Source organism: Parambassis ranga, chromosome 9 (assembly GCF_900634625.1).
Source record: "Parambassis ranga chromosome 9, fParRan2.1, whole genome shotgun sequence".
In the NCBI taxonomy this organism is placed as follows: domain Eukaryota; kingdom Metazoa; phylum Chordata; class Actinopteri; family Ambassidae; genus Parambassis; species Parambassis ranga.
The window spans coordinates 22,528,714-22,547,875 of NC_041030.1; the positions used below are offsets into that span (position 1 = coordinate 22,528,714).

General features: G+C 51.7%; 1 protein-coding gene and 1 pseudogene across 4 annotated transcripts in view; both read right to left on the reverse strand.

Annotated features, from left to right (window-relative positions):
- Window positions 1–741: 741 nt before the first annotated feature.
- Window positions 742–19,162, reverse strand: part of fras1 (Fraser extracellular matrix complex subunit 1) — a 379,111-nt gene continuing 360,690 nt past the window's right edge. For 2 of the 4 annotated variants that reach the window (XM_028415290.1, XM_028415287.1), the window contains exons 39-72: window positions 19,002–19,134; window positions 18,143–18,333; window positions 17,646–17,802; window positions 15,932–16,195; window positions 15,640–15,828; window positions 15,346–15,465; window positions 14,532–14,711; window positions 12,482–12,606; window positions 11,900–12,040; window positions 11,520–11,747; window positions 10,751–10,864; window positions 10,334–10,484; window positions 9,310–9,469; window positions 9,054–9,222; window positions 8,704–8,950; window positions 8,271–8,615; window positions 8,013–8,173; window positions 7,483–7,630; window positions 7,200–7,405; window positions 6,970–7,126; window positions 6,681–6,881; window positions 6,410–6,597; window positions 6,048–6,323; window positions 5,725–5,957; window positions 5,491–5,651; window positions 4,104–4,318; window positions 3,795–3,945; window positions 3,597–3,704; window positions 3,355–3,514; window positions 3,147–3,263; window positions 2,894–3,060; window positions 2,498–2,703; window positions 2,254–2,400; window positions 1,587–2,159 (exon numbers count right to left, since the gene is read on the reverse strand). In XM_028415290.1, the coding sequence (XP_028271091.1) occupies window positions 1,587–2,159; window positions 2,254–2,400; window positions 2,498–2,703; window positions 2,894–3,060; window positions 3,147–3,263; window positions 3,355–3,514; window positions 3,597–3,704; window positions 3,795–3,945; window positions 4,104–4,318; window positions 5,491–5,651; window positions 5,725–5,957; window positions 6,048–6,323; window positions 6,410–6,597; window positions 6,681–6,881; window positions 6,970–7,126; window positions 7,200–7,405; window positions 7,483–7,630; window positions 8,013–8,173; window positions 8,271–8,615; window positions 8,704–8,950; window positions 9,054–9,222; window positions 9,310–9,469; window positions 10,334–10,484; window positions 10,751–10,864; window positions 11,520–11,747; window positions 11,900–12,040; window positions 12,482–12,606; window positions 14,532–14,711; window positions 15,346–15,465; window positions 15,640–15,828; window positions 15,932–16,195; window positions 17,646–17,802; window positions 18,143–18,333; window positions 19,002–19,134 (6,489 nt within the window). Of the gene's footprint in view, window positions 2,160–2,253; window positions 2,401–2,497; window positions 2,704–2,893; window positions 3,061–3,146; window positions 3,264–3,354; window positions 3,515–3,596; window positions 3,705–3,794; window positions 3,946–4,103; window positions 4,319–5,490; window positions 5,652–5,724; window positions 5,958–6,047; window positions 6,324–6,409; window positions 6,598–6,680; window positions 6,882–6,969; window positions 7,127–7,199; window positions 7,406–7,482; window positions 7,631–8,012; window positions 8,174–8,270; window positions 8,616–8,703; window positions 8,951–9,053; window positions 9,223–9,309; window positions 9,470–10,333; window positions 10,485–10,750; window positions 10,865–11,519; window positions 11,748–11,899; window positions 12,041–12,481; window positions 12,607–14,531; window positions 14,712–15,345; window positions 15,466–15,639; window positions 15,829–15,931; window positions 16,196–17,645; window positions 17,803–18,142; window positions 18,334–19,001; window positions 19,135–19,162 lie in introns of all 4 variants that reach the window. The other 2 variants (XM_028415283.1, XM_028415285.1) reach the window with 2 other exon arrangements.
- LOC114442098 (uncharacterized) lies at window positions 14,166–14,305 on the reverse strand (annotated as a pseudogene).

Sequence of the window (19,162 nt, forward strand, 5' to 3'; positions counted from 1 at the left end):
AGAGCACGTTAATGACGCCACAGACCGCGCAGCCGCAGTGAGGGAGGAGCGGCTGACGCTAGTTAGCGTCAGAAACGTACACAACGCAGCGTCTGCGTGAAACACGCATTACTTCCGGGACTGAAAATACACCAAGGAAATCAAATAAAATGATAAATGAATCATTCCTTATTGATCCCATGATCAGGGGAAATGATCAGGAAAATAAGAACGATCGATTATTATTTAAAATGCAATGAACAATGAAAGAAAATAATGAATTAACATTTGAATAAAATAGCATTACACTACATACAATTAATTCAATTAAATTAAAAATTAAGGTAAGATGAAAATAATACAAATAAACTAAAAAAAGACAAAATAATAATGTCACACCTAAAAATAAAATAAAATAACACTTGAATAAATTAAATACAATCTATGTCTATGAACTCCTGATCAAACATCTGGCTGGAGTAGCAGCAGCGCCCCCTGCTGCTGAAATAAAAGGCTTACTGACACCATGATTCCAGACCCAGAGGCCGCTCGGAGACGAGGTGGGACCGTCCCTAGAGTCCAGTTTGGATGACACAGGTCTCCCAGACTGAGTCAGATGACGGCTTCCTCGGCCCTGCCTGCTCGGTGGCAGGGCGAAAGCGAAGAGGAGGGTACCTGTGCCCTTCCTCCTGGGCTACAAGCAGGTCTCCTCTGACTCAGACTCAGAAGGTTACAGCACAGGAAGACAGCACAGACATCTTGTTGGATTTAACACTTTTATTACTAAAAAAGGCACCACATACAGGCATCATACTGATATCACTGTTCTTTCACAAATGATAGCACCAAAAATATAATGTTATTTCCCCTTTCCCGTGTAGTTCGATAGGCACACAGTGTGAAGACGACATGAGGTGAGATCATTATTATCATTCTTTAGCAGTGCTCTTTATCCAGTGTCAGACACTTTCAACAAAATAACAGTAACATGACGGGTAGCTTAGCTGTAACATAATACATCACAGTGGAGGGTAACATAATAATGCATAATAAGAAGGAAAAATACATCTGATCTACAGGGAGGGAGAAAGTGAGGGATTCAGTGTCTTTGGGCAAATCGAAGGCAGGCAGACACACAGCTATAAAACCGATGAGGACAGCAGTAAGGCTCCACGCTCAATAACAGAAAACGATGAGGAAGAATACTTCATGGCACTTTGAACTGGCAGCTGTCAGAGTTCAGTACAGACGTAAGGCTCCATTTGAAACTGCTCATGGGAGAAAATACAACAGAGGAAATGGCGTAATTGCACTTGGAAAGCTTTCATTCATTGATGGTGTTTACAGTCATTCAGCTGAAAACGCTTCGTGCTGAGCTGCTGCGCCGAGTCGCTGAGTGACGTCTGACGGCGTGAATCATCAGCAGCGTCAGAGCGAGCACGGCTGGATGACTGCGTGGGTTCCTGAGGGTCGCCTGCGTGTCGCTCTTCCCTTTTTAAAGTGGTATAAAAATACAATAACAAAGCTCGCTCGTTAAGTACAAACTCTCCTTTAGAAAATACCTTTCTGTATTTGTTACCGCCCCCACCCCCACCCCCGGTGGTGGTTCAGACCTCCGTGCCGTCGCTGAGGTTGTTGTGGACCTTGACCTGCAGGTTGACCTGTTTGACCTTGGTCTTGGGCTCCTGGTTGCGGTTCAGGACGTTGACGTTTCTCACCGTGCAGTGTTTGGTGCTGAAGTTCTTCTCCACACACTTGTCCATGCACACCTCCACCTTCGTGTTGAGCGGATACTCCTCGTAGGCTTTCGGCGGCTTCTTGCTCTTCTTGGCCGACTGTCGGCAGCGGCGAAACAGGAAGCAGGCCGCCAGCAGGACCAGGACCAGCAGGGTGACGGCGGCCACGCCCCCGCCCACAGAGCTGCCCACGTGTGCGTTAAAGGTGCCCGAGGGCCCCACCTCCAGGCGGAGCGACTTCATGTTGGTGCCGTTCTTCACCTGATCGCCCTCGTTGTCGTAGATGAGCGACTCGTCGAGCGTCAGCCGGCCGCTACGATCCACCAGGTCGCGCTTAGAACGGCTCAGTTCATAGGTCACAGAGCGCTGAATCCTGGGGCTGGACCGTGACTCCGGGCTGATGACGTAGATGACCTGCAAGTACCACTGATGCCCCGCCTCCACCTGTCCATCAAAGAGAGAAGGAGGCACTGTGAGTTTAAAATCCTCCATCACATCTCACAGTGGCTGTGACCTCTGACCCGTGACTCCACCTCACCTTGTACAGAGCATCCACCTTCATAGTGAAGCCGTCCACACCCGGCATGGCCATCATCGACTGCAGCTCCGGCACGTCGGAGGAAAAATGAGCCTCGAAAGGAACATCGTGGAAAAATCTGTCACACACGTCCGGCTGCTTTCGATCCTGCAGAGGAGACACGGAGGGAGGAACAACACGTGAGGAGGTGTGTGTAAAAATAAAAACTATTAAAGGCAGCAGAGAGTGGAAATAAGTCCGCTACCAGCAGCAGGAAGCGGTGTTTCAGGTGTTTGTTGGGCTGGATGCAGCCGTACTGTGGCCCCTCGTTGTACAGCGTCCCCGTGGGGTCAAAGAAGGGAACGTATCCGTCTCTGCCGGTACACAGGTAGACCTTCTCCAGCTGCAGTTTGTAGGCTGCGTTCAGGTTCTGCTCGGGGTTCCACAGCACCCTGCCATACAAGGTCTGACCTGCAGGGGGCAGCAGAGGGACATGTTTTATTTTATTCCTGAGACTGCAGCAGTCACCCTCTGTACTCGCTGTAAAACTGATTTAAAGCCGTCACAATCTTGAAATCCTCTGGGCTCTGAAGGATCCACATGATACATCCTTCAGGAAAAAACATGCTGCCGCCAGCGGATGAGTTTAACCCTGTCGTACCCATTGAGAACGCTCCCTTGTAGTCCATCTCAGCCATGGAGACGTCGGCAGTGGCCGGGTCCATCATGAACACCTTCTCATTGTTGCACAGCTGGAACTCCGTGTTGAGGGAGTAGACCACAGGGACGGGCCGGTTTGTCTGCTGGAAAGCGATCGGCACCAGAAACCTGTGGAGGGACAAACAGGGAGAGTCATTGTTCAGCTCCTGGAGCTCTTGGACCGTGGTTCTCTGGTTCACAGCAGGGCGGCATACTTCTCCGGAGCGTGAGCCGTGCAGGACAGAGGTTTGTCTCCGGGGTCGATCCAGGGCTGGGTGGGCTGCACAGTGCAGGGGATCAGGAAGACGGTGTACTCTCCAGAATAATCCTTCCTGTGAGGCGACACAGAGGATCAGTGATGATCAGACAGAGCGAGGCGGAGTCTCACAGATGTGAAACCTGATGAAGAACTCCTCTGCTGACCTGCTGTACGAGCTGGTGGCCCTCCACAGCTGGTACGGCGAGTCAAAGGTCTGCGCGCTCCACAGCAGCTGGATGTCAAACTCGATGCCTCCGAGGTGGTCAGGGGCCATCAGGTGGGACTTGTGGCCGGGCAGAGTGTGGTGTTCAAGGACAAACTGACCTGAAAGAAGATTTAGAGAGAGTGATGTGGAGGAACGTCCTCTGTTGGAGCAGAACATCTGAACGACTTCCTGTGAACTGACCTCTGAATTTGGCGTGAGTCTTGAACTCGATCACCAGCCGTCCGTCCTCTCTGATGTAGATCCTGATGATCTGCAGTCTGGCTGAGAGGACGCTGTCAGTCTGGATCCCTGTGGACAGAAACCAGCCAATGACAGCTCAGAACCAAATGAGAGCAGAAGACCAACACTGATGGCTGATATCCTGAAGAGCATGCTCACCTGTCCTCCACAGCACGGTGTCGTAGAAGAAGGAGAACTCCATCTCAGTGTGATGCTCCAGGGAGGCCCAGCCTCTCGGTGCTGTCACATAGATGTAGGACACGTAGAGCGGAACCTGCACCGTCAGGAAGGACTGAGCCGAGTCCCGGACCTGCGACAACATCAGCACTTCTTAATTTGACATCAGCACTGTGAGTCTCTGACAGATATGATGTAACGTCCCATGTTTGGCCAACATGGAACAATGAGGGGTTAACTGAGTGATACAGTGTAAAGCTCCAGAACAAGGACAGTGTGTGGAGTCTGGACCTGGAAGTCAGCGGTGACGGAGCCTCCGCAGACGTCGATGAGTTCAGTCATGTCGTAGTAGGCATCGAAGGTCCAGATACAGCTTTTGAGGTTAAGGTGTTTGTAGAGCTGGATGGTCTTGGCCTCGCGGATGTTGGGATTGAACTGGTAAGGGCGGTCATAACCGGGCCCCAGAGAGATGCTGTCATAGGAGACGTCGTCCAGGAAACCCGTCTCTGTGAAAGAAAGAGAGATCCAAACGAGTCAGCACACTCCGATTTAAAGAAAGATCCTGGATTTAGAAAACTCACATCAGCTGCTCAACAACTGTTAAAACCTGTGTCTGTGTGTGTCTGTGTGTCTGTGTGTGAGACTGTGTGTGTCTGTGTATGTGTCTGTGTATGTGCGTGTGTGTGTGTGTGTCTGTGTGTGAGACTGTGTGTGTCTGTGTGTGAGACTGTGTGTGTCTGTGTGTGTGTCTGTGTGTGAGACTGTGTGTGTGTCTGTGTGTGTGTGTGTCTGTGTATGTGTGTGTCTGTGTGTGTGTGTCTGTGTGTGAGACTGTGTGTGTCTGTGTGTGTGTCTGTGTGTGAGACTGTGTGTGTGTCTGTGTGTGTGTCTGTGTGTGTGTATGTGAGTGTGTATGTGTATGTGTGTGTGTGTGTGAGACTGTGTGTCTGTGTGTGTGTGTGTCTGTGTGTGTGAGACTGTGTGTGTCTGTGTGTGTCTGTGTGTGAGACTGTGTGTGTCTGTGTATGTGTCTGTGTATGTGCGTGTGTCTGTGTGTGAGTGTGTGTGTGTGTGTCTGTGTGTGAGACTGTGTGTGTCTGTGTGTGAGTGTGTCTGTGTGTGAGACTGTGTGTGTCTGTGTGTGTGTCTGTGTGTGAGACTGTGTGTGTGTCTGTGTGTGTGTGTGTGTGTGTCTGTGTATGTGTGTGTCTGTGTGTGTGAGACTGTGTGAGACTGTGTGTGTCTGTGTGTGTGTCTGTGTGTGAGACTGTGTGTGTGTCTGTGTGTGTGTCTGTGTGTGTGTATGTGAGTGTGTATGTGTATGTGTGTGTGTGTGTGAGACTGTGTGTCTGTGTGTGTGTGTGTCTGTGTGTGAGACTGTGTGTGTCTGTGTGTGTCTGTCTGTGTGTGTGTGTGTCTGTGTCTGTGTCTGTGTGAGACTGTGTGTGTGTCTGTGTATGTGTGTGTGTCTGTGTGTGTCTGAGTGTGTCTGTCTGTGTGTGTGTGTGTGTCTGTGTCTGTGTGAGACTGTGTGTGTGTCTGTGTGTGTCTGAGTGTGTCTGTCTGTGTGTGTGTGTGTGTGTCTGTGTCTGTGTGAGACTGTGTGTGTGTCTGTGTGTGAGTGTGTCTGTCTGTGTGTGTGTCTGTGTATGTGTGAGACTGTGTGTGTGAGACTGACCAGAGAGCCCCTGGAGGTCTTTGAGGGTGACCAGGTTGGAGCAGACGTGCTGCTGCCTGTAGATGGACTCTGACAGCAGGAAGTGCAGGTTGTGCAGCGGCATGGTGGACACCAGGGGGAGCATGCCGTCCTGATGGGGGATCTGGACTGAGATATGGATTCTGAACAGGGACAGAGACCACGTTACCCACACAGTTAAAATAAAAGGCCATCCGTCCATGTGCCACTGCTGACCTGTTGGGGTGCTCTTTGTGTTTGACGTCCAGGTATTTCAGCGTAGCGATGAAGGACTGCGCCTGGAAGCCTCGTGCGGTTCCCGTGGTGACAGGCGTGTGGCAGATGGAGCCGTCTGTGCCGATGGTGGCGATGTTGCTCCTCAGTGGCGTTCCGGGGTGACCGGCTTTGTCCCTGGCCTGAGCCACACAGCGGACGTGGAAGCGACGGCTGAAGTAGATGCTGTCCAGGACCTGAGAGGAATGAGAGGACACAGAGGATGAAGAGGAGGAGGAGGAGGAGTCAGACATCTGAAGTCTCCATCCCTCCCTGGATCAGCTCACCATGTGGTTGACGCTGGTGTACGGGGTGGTGTCGGTGACCGTCTCAAACGGCGAGCGCGCCCCGTTGGTGTCAGTGGGTGCCGCCACCTCCCAGGAGAAGTGCACCTGGGTCTGGTTGATTCCGGCCTCCTCGCAGCGCTCCTTCATCACAGAGTACTTGGGGTAGTGAGGGTCACAGGGGGTGACACACACCAGAGGGTAACCTGGAGAGGGAGTCTTCTTACTTCCTTCTTTGGTCACCTCCTGGACGTGATCGTAGTCGGCGAGAGAAACCACCTGAGGAAGAGGAGGAAAGGAAGCTCACACTCAGATCAGATTCCTGCACCACATAATGTTTCCTCTTTATCTGTCGGTTCTCTTACAATAGGCGGGGCGGGCAGGATGAGGCTGCCGGCAGCCTCCTGGTCCAGAATGGTCACTGTAGCCATAGTGCTCTCCCCGAGCACCGCCTCCACAGGGTCATCAGGGCCCAGAACCACAGAGAAGGACTCGTGCCACTCCCTGTCCTCATTGGACAGAATCTCCACTTTGAACAGGATGTGGTCCATTCCTGTGAAGTGAGGGAGAGACACGTTCACCCCCACTCAAATGTCGGCCATTTTTTAGGCGTAGTCACATGTTTTCAGCACTGACCGGGGGTGAACTTGAGCACTCGGCTCTTGGGATTGTAGTCCACTCCAGACTGGGCTGATCCATCCCGGGTGCTGCAGCGGACCTTGGATGTGCGATCCAGATCACCGGTCCGGACCACCTTGATGTTGAGCACCTCGGTGCCATCCGGACCAGGCGGCTCTCTGACCTGATAGGACGCCTGCTCGAACGCGATGGTTGGAGCTGAAGGACACAAAACCAGATCCAGGATCAACACTGACAGTAACTGCACGGACACGATGCGTGAACCAGTGCCTGAGCGCCCGCTTACCATCTTCATCATTAGTGATTGTGATGGTGACGATGTCGTTCACACCCACCATGGCGCCGCTCCAGTGGTCACCAAGAGGCGTCCCAAGATGCACCTGGAACTCCTCATCAGGCTCAAAAATGGAGTCGTCGTTGATGTGAACGGAGCAGTTCTTCACCTGAGGAACAGAAACATCCGCTGAAGTGCTGCCTCTGGGGAGAGCGACGCCAACGCTGCGTGACACGCGTTACCTTCTCGCCTTTGAGGAACGTGATGCGTGACTCATCTGCGTTCCTCCTCTCCTCAAAGTCGTCCATCACCATGGCGGACATGGTCCGGGTGAAGCAACGCACCGATGACTTGAGGGACAGGTCACCGGTCCGGATGATGGGGATGTGGAGGACGCCGTCCTTCTCCTTCACCGTGAAGGCACTCTTCTCAAACTGCATGCTGGGTACTGAGAGAGAGAGAGAGAGACAGCGGTGAGAGGCGGGCCTGTGTTTTACCATGTGTGAGCTTCCTGTGTGGACGTACTGTCTTGGAAAGTGTCAGTGATGACGACGTTGGCCTCGTAAGGCTCCTGGAGGACGGCGCCCTGAGGAGAGCTGAGGAACACCACAAAGGACTCGGATCCTTCGATGGACGGGTTCTGGATGTCGTCCATGATGGTCAGACTGCAGGTCTGCTCGAAAAGAGGTCAGAGTGTCAACAGAGCTTTACTTCTGTATAAAAACATGTTTTCGAGTCTCGCTGTCCTGTGTTAAGGGCGCAGAGGCAGAACGGTGGAGCATTGTGTTGCCGCTGAGTCGGCATCAGAGGGAGTAACAGCAGCGTATCTCAGGAAACTACTGAGACACACAGCGCTGGCAGATGCTTTGAAAGCACACACGAGGCTTCCTTTGAGGTTTGTGAACAAACAAAAGCGGAATAAAGAGATCTACAGAGCGGCTTTATCACCGTGTGAAGGCTGCTTAACCTTCTTGTTCTACTCCTGGCTGCTGTTAGAGATTATTTTGAACATTTAAGAATCGACTGTGTCGAGGTTGAGGCGTCTGTGTCTGTACCTCCTCCGTCTTTCCAGGTTTGAACTCCACCTTCTTGGAGCTGGGGATGTAGTCGACTCCTGGGCTGGCTGAGGGGGGGTCTGAAGGACGGGTGGCGCACCACACAGAGGTCAGGGAGGACAGGTCACTGCCGTGGCGCAGCACCGGAATTTCAATGGTGCCTGGAGAGTGCAGATAAAGATGAACCTCAGCTGTCACATTCAGGTCAGCTGTCTGATGGTGTCTGCACCAGCTGGGTGGAGCAAAAGCATTTCTTACCAGCGTCCTCGCTGAACGTAAAAGTGGCATTGCCGAGAGAAACAGTGGATGCGTCGTTGGGTCCATCGATGACCACCTTGGCCACTGATACGTCCCCCATGCGGGCGTTGTCGGAGGCGTCTGACAGCACCAGCTCGAACTCCTCAGACAGCTCGTACTCGCTGTCGTCGATGAGCTTCACGTCACAGGTGCTCATGCTGACGCCGGGGCCAAAGATGACGCGGTTGTCGTTGGTCATGCCGCGGCTCTTGTAGTCGGAGCCGGACTCCAGCGCGTGCAGGCTGCTGCCCTGAGCTGACTTGGCCACGGTGTAGCAGAGAGCGGACACTGTGCTGGAGGTGTCACCTGTGAGGCAGCAGAGGGGGGGGGGGGCAGAGCAGCTTCATCAGCTGTTCACACTGAACCGTCACAGCGCCGTCTTACACGGCCTCACCTTTCCTCTCGATGGGGGCGTGGACGAGGCCGGTGCTCTCGTTGACGTGATAGGTCTTCTTGTCAAACTGCAGAGTGGGTTCGTCCTCCGTGTCGTTGATGTTGACGAGGGCGCGCGTGTTCCCGCCCAGCAGCGCGTACACAGGCATGCTCAGCTCCACCTGGAAGCTCTCCACCCCCTCGAACACCTTGTCATCGTTGATGATGATGGTGCACACCTTGGTGTCCTCACGCTCGTCAAACTGCACCTGGAGAGGAGAGAGGAGGAGCCGCTGTGACTCATTGAAAGAGAGAACGCCAGCAGTGGTTCAGAACACGCCGCCTGGGTCGGTGTGAAGAGTGTTTTATCACCTGTCCAGCGTATTCCACATAGTCCTGCTGGCCCGGTCTGGACCCGGTGCTGCTGGTGGACGTGGCGCTGCCCTGCTCAGTGCGGCAGAGCACGATGGCGTACTGGTTCAGATTGCCGCTTCGCTTCACTGTCACCGCCACCGTGCCGGCCTTCTCGCTCACGTTGTAGCTGCAGAAGAAGAAGAAGAAGAAAGAGTTCAGTTCATGTTTTAGAGGACACAGACCACAGGAACAGAGCCTGGCTCAGGGTTCAGACCTTCTGTGCTCGAAGCTGATGAGGGACCACTGGATGTGGAAGACGTTGTCACTGACCACGTTCGGTTTGCTGTCCTTAACCAGGAACTTGAAGTTGTCCATGGTTTCCAGCACATTCTCCTGATGGAGCACGTAGCGGATCAGCCCCAGGTTGATGTCAGCTGGGAAGAAGAAAGGTCAAACGGGGTCAGAAAAAAACTGCACCCCTCACGGCCTGAGCATCCTCCCAAACTCACACAGCAGTCCTGATATAAATGACGTGTTTCACTGCTCAGATCAGTGACCCCATCTTTCTGATGGAAGGCATCAGGAGGGGCACGTGACTCACCTATCACTGACCTCACTGTGAGGGGGGAGGCGGAGCAGAAATGAAAAAACACCAGAGCTGAATCTTAATAATAGAAGCCGTTTGAAGGATGAATTTCCTTTGAAATAATGATTCCACAATTTGCAGCCTCCGGCCATTTTACATTATTTGGGAGTCAGAATGAGGATAAATGTCGTCAGCGGCTCATATTTTCTGCTCATTTACACCATCCAGAAAAAGGAAGTAGTCTATTAGAGACCCAAACACTCAGAAAATTGGTCCAATGACCTTCAGGCAGCTCCGTATAAACACTGCAGAGATGATGAGGAAGCAGCATGAGGCCTGAAACTCGGTGTATTTTCAGACTCACAGTTCTTCTCTCTGGGTGTTTTCATTAAGAACATGATGTTGGTGCGGCCGTCTGCCGCCACGGCCGACAACAAGCAGCGCAGACTCTGAGGTGAGGCTGAAAAACTGTGTGGGCTCGAGTGTGTGTCTTCTTTTGACTGAGCTCACCCTCACTGTGCAGGAACTCATCTAAAAGGTCCGTGCAAACATCTGCTGTAAAATCATGTATGAGATACACAGGGTGAACAGAAGAGGGCAGCACGTCACCATGCTGGTGAGCTGTGAAACAGTCTGCAGCGTGGAGGTCAGAGGTCAGAGGTGTTGCGACAGGAGTGGTGCCGTCACCATGGTGACAAGCGTCCTTTCTCACCTTGTGTGAACGTGGTGACCGTGTTGCCGGGCTTGAGCTTGCTCTCCAGGAAGCCGTGCTTCGGCTCCGCGGTGACTTCGTACACCAGCTGTCCATCGTCCGTGTCAGGGTCCACGGTCAGCAGCTCCTTTTTGGTGATCAGGTTGGTTGCCTGGCAACATCAGAGAGCGGACTGAGCATGTGTACAGCACCGACATCCTCCAAAGAAAAACTTCAAGCCTTAGTTAGTTTAAAGTATGGATGCTCAGGGAGGACAAAAAAGCAAAGAAAGCTGCAGACGTCAGCAATTATTTATCAGACATCTCATTATTCATTCGCTCATTTTTTCCTATAACAAATCTCAGTTGTCAGCTTGTCCTGTGCTATTGATAGGACTCTTGATAAATTAGAGCGGTAGAGTGTCAGCGTCCTGTCCACCTTGTTATCCATGTACTCCAGCCACTGCAGTCCCAGGTTGGTGACAATGCGCGGCGTGCCGTCATCCACCGGCAGAATGTCGATCTTGAACTTCTGTGGAGCCGCAGTCACTATCTGAAAACAGAAGGGTTTGTTAGTCAACATCGAAGTTCCACAAATCCTTCAAACCTCAGTGGTGGATAATCTTTACTGACCAAAGGGAGCAGGAAAGGTGTGAGAGATGAGATCTGTTTCCACTTGAACTAAACTAAATAAGAGCAGCAGGTGATTCCTGCATCGATCCGAGCTGCTCATTACTGCAGCAGGTAAACAGAGAGCAGCCGTCACCCACTGGAGGCGTTAAGGCTCTGACTCCAGCTCTTTAGAAGATGTGGTTATCACACTGTGTGTGTCTTTGTCTGTGTGTGTGTCTGTGTGTCTCTGTGTGTCTGTCTGTGTGTGTGTTGGGGTTATCGACATGCTGTCATTCAGATGAATCATATAATGACCGGTGGTAAAAGGACGCTAAAACAACAAGCTACTCACTCAGTTCACACCGAGGCTCAGCATAATTACCACCATAAAGACATCAACACACACACACACACACAGAGAGACACACACACAGACACACACACACACACACAGAGACACACACACACACACACACACACACACAGAGACACACACACAGACACACACACACAGAGAGACACACACAGACACACACACACACACACAGAGACACACACACACACACACAGAGAGAAACAGACACACACACACACACCTCTTTTCCGTCCTCCTCCACCATGAACAGCAGGTTGGTGCCGTCGGCCGCGGTGAAGGTGAAGCGGTCCTTGAGCGAGTTGGAGCCGTCATGGTTGTAGCTGATGCGGTTCTGGTAGACGTCGTCCATGGTGAAGCTGCTGGTCTGTCTGTAGTGCTGCCCGTTGCTGGTGCGCTCGATGGCGCCGTGGCGAGGAGCCTGGACGACGGTAAAGACGATGGACTCAGCCTGAGGAGAGGAAGAAAAAGCTTCATGTTGAGATCATTGCTGTGGAGGAACGTCAGCTCTGACCAGCTGCCTCTCTAAACCCTCCCAGAGCTGAGCTTCAGGAGTGACCACCAGTGACCACCAGTCATCCATCAGCCTCGTCAGCATCGTACCTCTGTGTCTGCGTCAGTAGCTTTCAGCTCAAACTCCGTGATGGTCTTCCTCACGCCCTCCTGCACCCTCATACCGGGGACCTGGAGCAGAGGCAGGGAGTCGTCCACAGGCTTGATGGTGATGTAGAAGGTCTGGGCAACCTGAGGACAGCAGCCAGGGAAACATATTCACACACCTTCAACGCACAATACACACACAAGTCTGCTGTAGTAACAGCCTGTCCCTCCTCACCACGCAGAGACCTCAAACATTCAGCATCAGTTTAATGATAAATATCCAGCAGGACCCTGGAGAGGCCTCCAGCTGGAGACAATTAACAGAAGCAGCTCAGCTCTTCACACACACAAACCCCTACAGCGGCCACAGAGCCTGCACACTCTGCAGCCAGCCAGCCGTGAAGGCCAAATGACCTCTCACATGTTTACTCGAGTCCTCGTGGTCCTCATTAGCTTGGATTAGCGAGGCAGATTTATGCATGAGGCAGAGCTGTGGGCGGAGGGTGTCTGCTGGAGCATCGCTCTGTCCCCGTGTTGGATTCATTCATATATTCAGGCTGCGTGTGAAGCGGTGTAGAAGCTCACCTCGTTGGTCCCGTCTGACACGCTGAAGGAGAACTGGTCGGCGTGCTTCTCGTCTTCGCTGGTGTGGACGTACTGGACGCTGCGTGACACCAGGTCAGCCTGCGTGAAGGTGCTGATCCTGCTGCCTGCAGAGGCACAGAGAAAGTTATCTATCCTTCAAACGCTCTCTGAACTTTCCACACAGTTTATGAGGCTTTGTTTGTTCCTTTAATCATTTTAATGAGCATATAAACTAAAGGGAGACGTCTCTAACGAGCCCGCTGCTCCTCTGCTGCTCCTCCGCAGATTAAAACTCAGGAGAGTATGATCAGGTCTGACTGCAACAACCAAACATTTCTCTGTGTGAAACCAGCAGAAAGCCTCCTTTGATGCTGGAAGTTCTTTTCTTTCTGTGTGTGTGTGAAATTAAAAAAGTAAAAAATGGATTGTTTGGGTGAAATTTTCTACCCAATCCGACCAGTTGTCATATAAATGGCTGCATTAATAATAAGGCAGTTTAATGGCTGGGAATGGTCCTATAGTTAAACCTCATGATGTCTTATATTCGGCTGCTCCTCTGAGTTCTTATAATAATGGACTTTTTAGCGCTGCCGGTGATTTATACGAAGGTGCTGAATAATAAGCCCAGTGAGCGAATATTACACAACAATGAAAAAAAACTGCCAATAAAAGAGGTGAAATATTACACTGAGAGAAAAATCCAACATGTCACAGAGGCCACACGGCTTCACCTCAGCCACCGACATGAAGCTCGTCCTCAGCGTGTCTGCAGCTGAAGTTAGACCTCATTATAATAACAGGCAGCGAGCACCTGCCTGTCAGGACCTGAGCAGGGATCAGCTGTGACACACAACTGAGCAGCTCCTGCCAAGAAATCTTATCTCTCTCGTATCGTATCGTATCGTATCGTATCGTATCGTATCGTATCGTATCGTATCGTATCGTATCTGATCTCATCTGATCTCATCTGATCTCATCTCATCTTCTTCTGTGTGACTCAGAGAAGTCTCAGGTGAAGCAGGTTATCAGCTCGCATCCTCTCACTCAGTGAATCAGCCTTCTGAAGCCTTTTTCAGAGTGGCCACTGAGAGCATTCCTCTCTCCGTGCTGCTACCTTGACATTCTTCACACACTGACAGCCTCTCCCCCCGGAGCAGCGGGCGAGCTGTGCTAGCTGTGCTAGCGTCTGGACTGAATGGCTCCAGCAGTAATTATCCAGAGCTGCTCTGAGGCTCTGAGGTGAAGCGATGCTCAAAGATCGGAGAGAGAGAGAGAGAGAGAGCATGTTAACATCCAGCTAATTAGCATGCTGAGGGCATTCAGTGATGTGGGGAACCCATTCATCCAGGTCTGAATCCCTCAGCAGCCACACAGAGGCTGATAATCAGCCCTTTGTGACTGAATGCATCAAGGCTCAGCCTCTGCTGAAGTCACATCCACCATGTTCTATTTAACCAGCATAAGCAGACAACAGATGTAGTCTGTGTGTGTGTGTGTGTGTGTGTGTGTGTGTAGCTAGTTAAGGACAGAGTGCTCCTTCATGTGCCTCACACCTGCTCTTCCATTACTCTCCGTCTTTATCTTCTATAAACTTTAATAGAAACTGGAAAACGTGAAGATCAAAGGTCAAATATAATAAATATAATATTCACTGCTGCCAACACAGACTGAAGGATCATCAGTGGACTGCTGAAGATCACTGTAGTGTTTCTGTCCTGGTTTTTGAGTTCGCAGGGGTCAGCACAACCTAGAGTGCAATGGCTGAGCCTCGCCCTGGGTGAACCACCTTCTTGATCACGGTATCTCCCCTGCCAGGTCATGTCTAACTAGCTGTGTCTCTGGGACAGTGGTGGACAGCACTGAGCCCCCACAGAGGATTATTGTAGCTCCCTTTAGATCCTCCTGATGTGCACAGCTGACTTTGCACCAGGACTGGACAGGAGGAGGGGCACAGAGTCATGTTATCTTAGGCTGCTTCATCCTGTGCAGGGCGGCGCTGAAGACTCTCCCAGCTGTCACTGTGACTGTGTGTGTCCCCCTTCCTGCCTACCTGGGTTAGTGGCGTGCTCCAGGTGGCCCAGGCTGGTCTGTTTGGTGATGCGGTAGATGAGCTCGCCCGGCTCGCTGTCCTGGTCGTTGGCCGACAGCTGCAGCGTGGTCAGCTTCTTCATCGTGTTCTCATCCAGCACCAGACCTTTGTTCACCACCACAGAGGGAGGGAGGCGGTCCTCTGGACAAGAAGAGAGGAGGAGAGGAAGAGGAGAGGAAGGTCAGTCTCAGGAGGAGGAGACACAAACAGCCCTTCAGGGAAAGATTCAGAACCTCTTGGCCTAAAGAAGTTTGTGAAAACTCCAGAAAGGACCAAAGTATCAGCAGTCAACTTCTCATCCTGATAAAAATAGATTGAAGCAGTGAGGGAGGAGAGAGGAGATAAGAAATGATGGAACAAGCAGCTGAGAATAACGACAGCAGAGAAAGGGACACGGGATGGAGAGGTGTGGACAAACAGGCAGGGACAGACTGAGAAAGAGGCAGAGAAGCTATCAGCGGTAAGCTACGACCACAGAGCAGGGTGAAGGAGAGCTGGGAGTCAGGATGCTGCTCGGCCGTGAGGGACGGACAGGCATTCAGTCTGGACTCAACCTGCAGCACCGCAGATTTACGTTAACACTGAGCAGCCTGCAGCGTGTCTGACAGAAAGGAAAGCGCCTCGTTTGGTATTCAGCATGTGTCCGTGAGCAGCGTGACATCGGTAAGCACGCAGGACACAGGGATAAATCCGGAGTAATTGCTCCTCTCCAGCAAATGGAAGAACACTTTCATTTGCTGCGCTGCAGGTGGAGAGAGGATGGAGGAACCCTCACCGAGCACACTGATGAAGAAGGACTGATCGATCAGCTTGTTGCCCTCTGGATCGACCAGGTTGAACTTGAAAGACAGGCTGCCGCCTCTCTCCGCCTTATCGTGGCTGTACTGCAGCAGGCCTGCAAGACAGGAAGCAGCGGCAGCGTCCACTCAGTGACAATCATCAGTGACAAACATCAGTGAGAAACATCAGTGACAAACATCAGTGAGAAACATCAGTGAACATTCAGAAGCTACGATAAGCTGCAGGAGGGAGAAACAATAACAACTGTCAACTTGGAAGAAGCCGGCACCTTTGTTGACGTCGTCCTGGGTGAAACTCTGAACCGGACCTTTGACAGAAAGCTTCTCCACGCGGCCGCCTCTCGTCAGCTGCAGGCGGCCGGAAGGCGGGTCTTTGGTCAGGACGTATCGGAGCTTCAGGCTGTCTGAGTCGATGTCGGTGCCCTTCAGGTTCTGCTCCGTGATCTTAGACGATGATCCTGAGAAACAGAGTTTGTAGCTGCTGTCATTCCAGTGTGCATATTAAACAAAGTTTTTATTTTTCCTTCCTGTCATTTATTTACAGCATTCACACGTAAACACCTGCTGGAAGCTGCAAGCCTCTGTTGACGGTCATCCGGGGTCCCTCGCTCTTTGTGACGTCCATGGTGAACTCCAGGCGGCCCGTGTGCTTGTAGCTGCCGTCAGTGAGGGTGAAGCCCATTTCATCGGCGCCCCCACTGACGGTCTCGGGCGTGTAGACCAGCAGCTGATCCAGGATGTCCTGGTAGGTGAAGGTGGAGCCCTGCGTGAGCACGCGGCCGTTCTCCAGCGGCTGAGAGTAGAACTGCCGCCTGCGCACTTTCCCTGTGGGAATAAGAGATCCATGAAGAGGGAGGAGGGGTGTGTGTGGTGGATGTTTGAGTTTTTCTGCGGTACATGAAAGAGAAGAAAGTCTTTGTAGAAACTAATGAGACTCCTTCAGATTGCAGAAGTTACACCGCTTCTGAAATCAAAGGTTTAAATGGGATTTGGGCCTAAATCCTGGTTCTTAATGAGGGCACACACACACACAGACACACACACACAGGGACTCTCTGTGGTGGTGAACACATGGTGAAAGGTTAAATGACTCTTTATGTCTGAAGCTTTGATACAGACCAGCAATAACACCTGTTTAAAACACAAACAAGTGCTAAAAAGGTTCAAAAGACTGGTTCCTGCGGCTCTCTGTTTTCAGACCGGTTCCTGCGGCTCTCTGTTTTCAGCTGGCACAAATGGAAAGTGACAAATCTATCATTTGGAGCAGGCGGACGTTCAGGCAGCTGTGAGGTTTCAGTCGTCGCTTCTGACGAGCATTGCTTTGAGTTTAGAGGCGCTCCAGAGATGTGTGTGATGAGCAGGCAGGTGTGTGAGTGTGTGAGTGTGTGTGTGTGTGTGTGTGTGTGTGTGTGTGTGTGTGTGTGTGTGTGTGTGTGTGTGTGTGTGTGTGTGTGTGTGAGTGTGAGTGTGGACAGAGGAGAGGGGGCTTGTTAAAGACGAGCTGCCAGTGACTCATCGTCCTGTATGAAATCACTCGGTGGTTTTATGGCGGCGCTGCACTCGGCTTCACACCTGCTTTATGGGGCCTTTGCTGTGGAGGGGGGGTGTCTCTTATAAGGAATGTCCCAGAGCAGCTATGTGTCTGATCTGTCTGAGGGGTGGACTGATAACAGAGGGGTCAGAGGAGACACTGTGAGAGATCTTTCACTCATCATAGAAGCAGTGGAAGGATAAAATAATAAACTACAGGCCGAGCACAAACATCAACACGCTGTGTCCTGTGACTTCATCCAGTGAGACCGATCACTCATTGCTGCGTCTCTCTAACTTATTCATCGCTGAACAAACACATTTTTCTCCCATAAAATGATTTTTCCGGTGCAGCTCTTTGTTTTTCCAGCATACAGCAGAAAAAACAGGTCAGGAAAACAAAGTGTCTGCAGGTCAGCTCGTCCGAGAGAGAGAGAGGGAGAGAGAGAGAGTGTGTGTGTGTGTGTGTGTGTGTGGAAGTGACACAGCAGATGTGTTAATCCACAGAACCACCGGGGAGGTCATCGTATGGAAACACCTGACAGCTGATTGGACCATAGATAACTTCAACCAATCAGACCAACCCAGTGAAGAGGTCAGAAGTTAGCGGTTAGCACGTCCTCTCAGGATGCTGATTGGGAGCTGGATGTAAGGATCAAGCTGCCTCACACGGTGAGTGTTTATGCTAACACTAGCGTCCTCTCCACTGAGCGTCTGACGGCTGCAGTTTATGAAGTCAGCTCACCGTAGGAGGGAATTCTGATGATGGTGAACAGGATCTCGTTCTCAGGCGTGTCCTGGGTCTGGACGCTCAGAGACGAGTTGGTGATGACGACCCCGGAGTTTTCCTCCACATGGATGCTGCTGACAGACACCAGCGGCTGTCTGTCCTCCTTACTCTGCTGTGACCAGAAGAATACATTTAAGGCAACAAGCATGTGATGACAAACTCACACTGATCAGCTCAGTGACAGCCTCATCAGTTCTACTGGAGACTTGCAGCAGGTTTGATGGATGTGGATGCTGAGACAAACAAACAGCCTGAGGACAGAGCTGCTTTTCTAAGATGGAGTCAAAGATCAAGGAGAGAGCAGCTGAGTGAGAAGGTCGGGGTTCAAACCGAACTAAACATCTACACACACACATCAGCTGCAGGCAGCTCTTTTCAACACCAGCTGATTTTCCTCCCTGATCCTTTAGACTAAACATTCAAAGCCACCTCCACCATGGAGCCAGTCTCACCTGGATGTCGATCTCCACGCTGAAAGCTTCCGTCTGGCTGTGTCCGTCACTGATGTACAGGCTGAAGATGTCCTGCTTGGCCTGAGGTTTACGCTGGCTGTCCTGGACATAGAAGATGTGGTCGGACGTCAGGTCATCCACAGAGAAAGGCACGTCAGGGGTCACGACCCGCGAGCCGCCCACGGAGCCCCCTAACAGGAGAGAGACCACAGACTGACAGTTCACAGCAGTTCAAACATCTGGCAGACAGTCACACTTCACCACTGCTGTTTAAATGTGGACGCACCACCAGCATGTGTGGGTGTGCACACAGTCCATCATGCTGGGGGTGTTTAGGTTCCACCTGTGCTCACACACTGACCCTGTCCAGCCTCCAGCTGCCTCCCTGTCCCCTCAACCCACCGCCAGCAGGCATGGAGGACAGTCAGCTGGGATGCAGAGAGAGGACACTGCTGGCAGCTGTGTGCATTTATCCTCCACTACATCATTGCATTAAAACACTGGATGAGCCCAAATAGTGTGATATAAAGTCTGTTAAAACCCTCTTTAATTCTGTTATATGACTCTTCAGTAAGTATCTAACGCCTCTTTTGGCCCAGCAGGAGGTCTGTTTTCATCTTTCCTCTCAGGAACTGAAGGACGTGCAGCAGCAGTCATGGCTGCAACGTCAACACCGGCTCCGTCTGCAGCCGCCTCTCTGGCAGCGCTAACACACGGCATAGTCGAACTGTGGCAGATGGCAGGAGCTCTGCGGGGACCTCAGACGGCATGCTGTGTGTGTGAATGTGACAGAAATAGAAAACAGACACACAGGTGGCAGGGTGTGTGTGTGTGTGTGTGTGAGGGGGGGGGTTCTCACCTCTCCTGGTGTTTTCAATGAAGCCGTATTTAGGAGGCTGGACCAGCCAGACCAGCAGGTCCTTCTTGGGCGTGTCCACATCTGACACTATGATGTGATTGGTGGAGAGCTGCACACGGCCCCCTTCCTGGACCTGGACGGTAAGTACGCACCATGTGTGC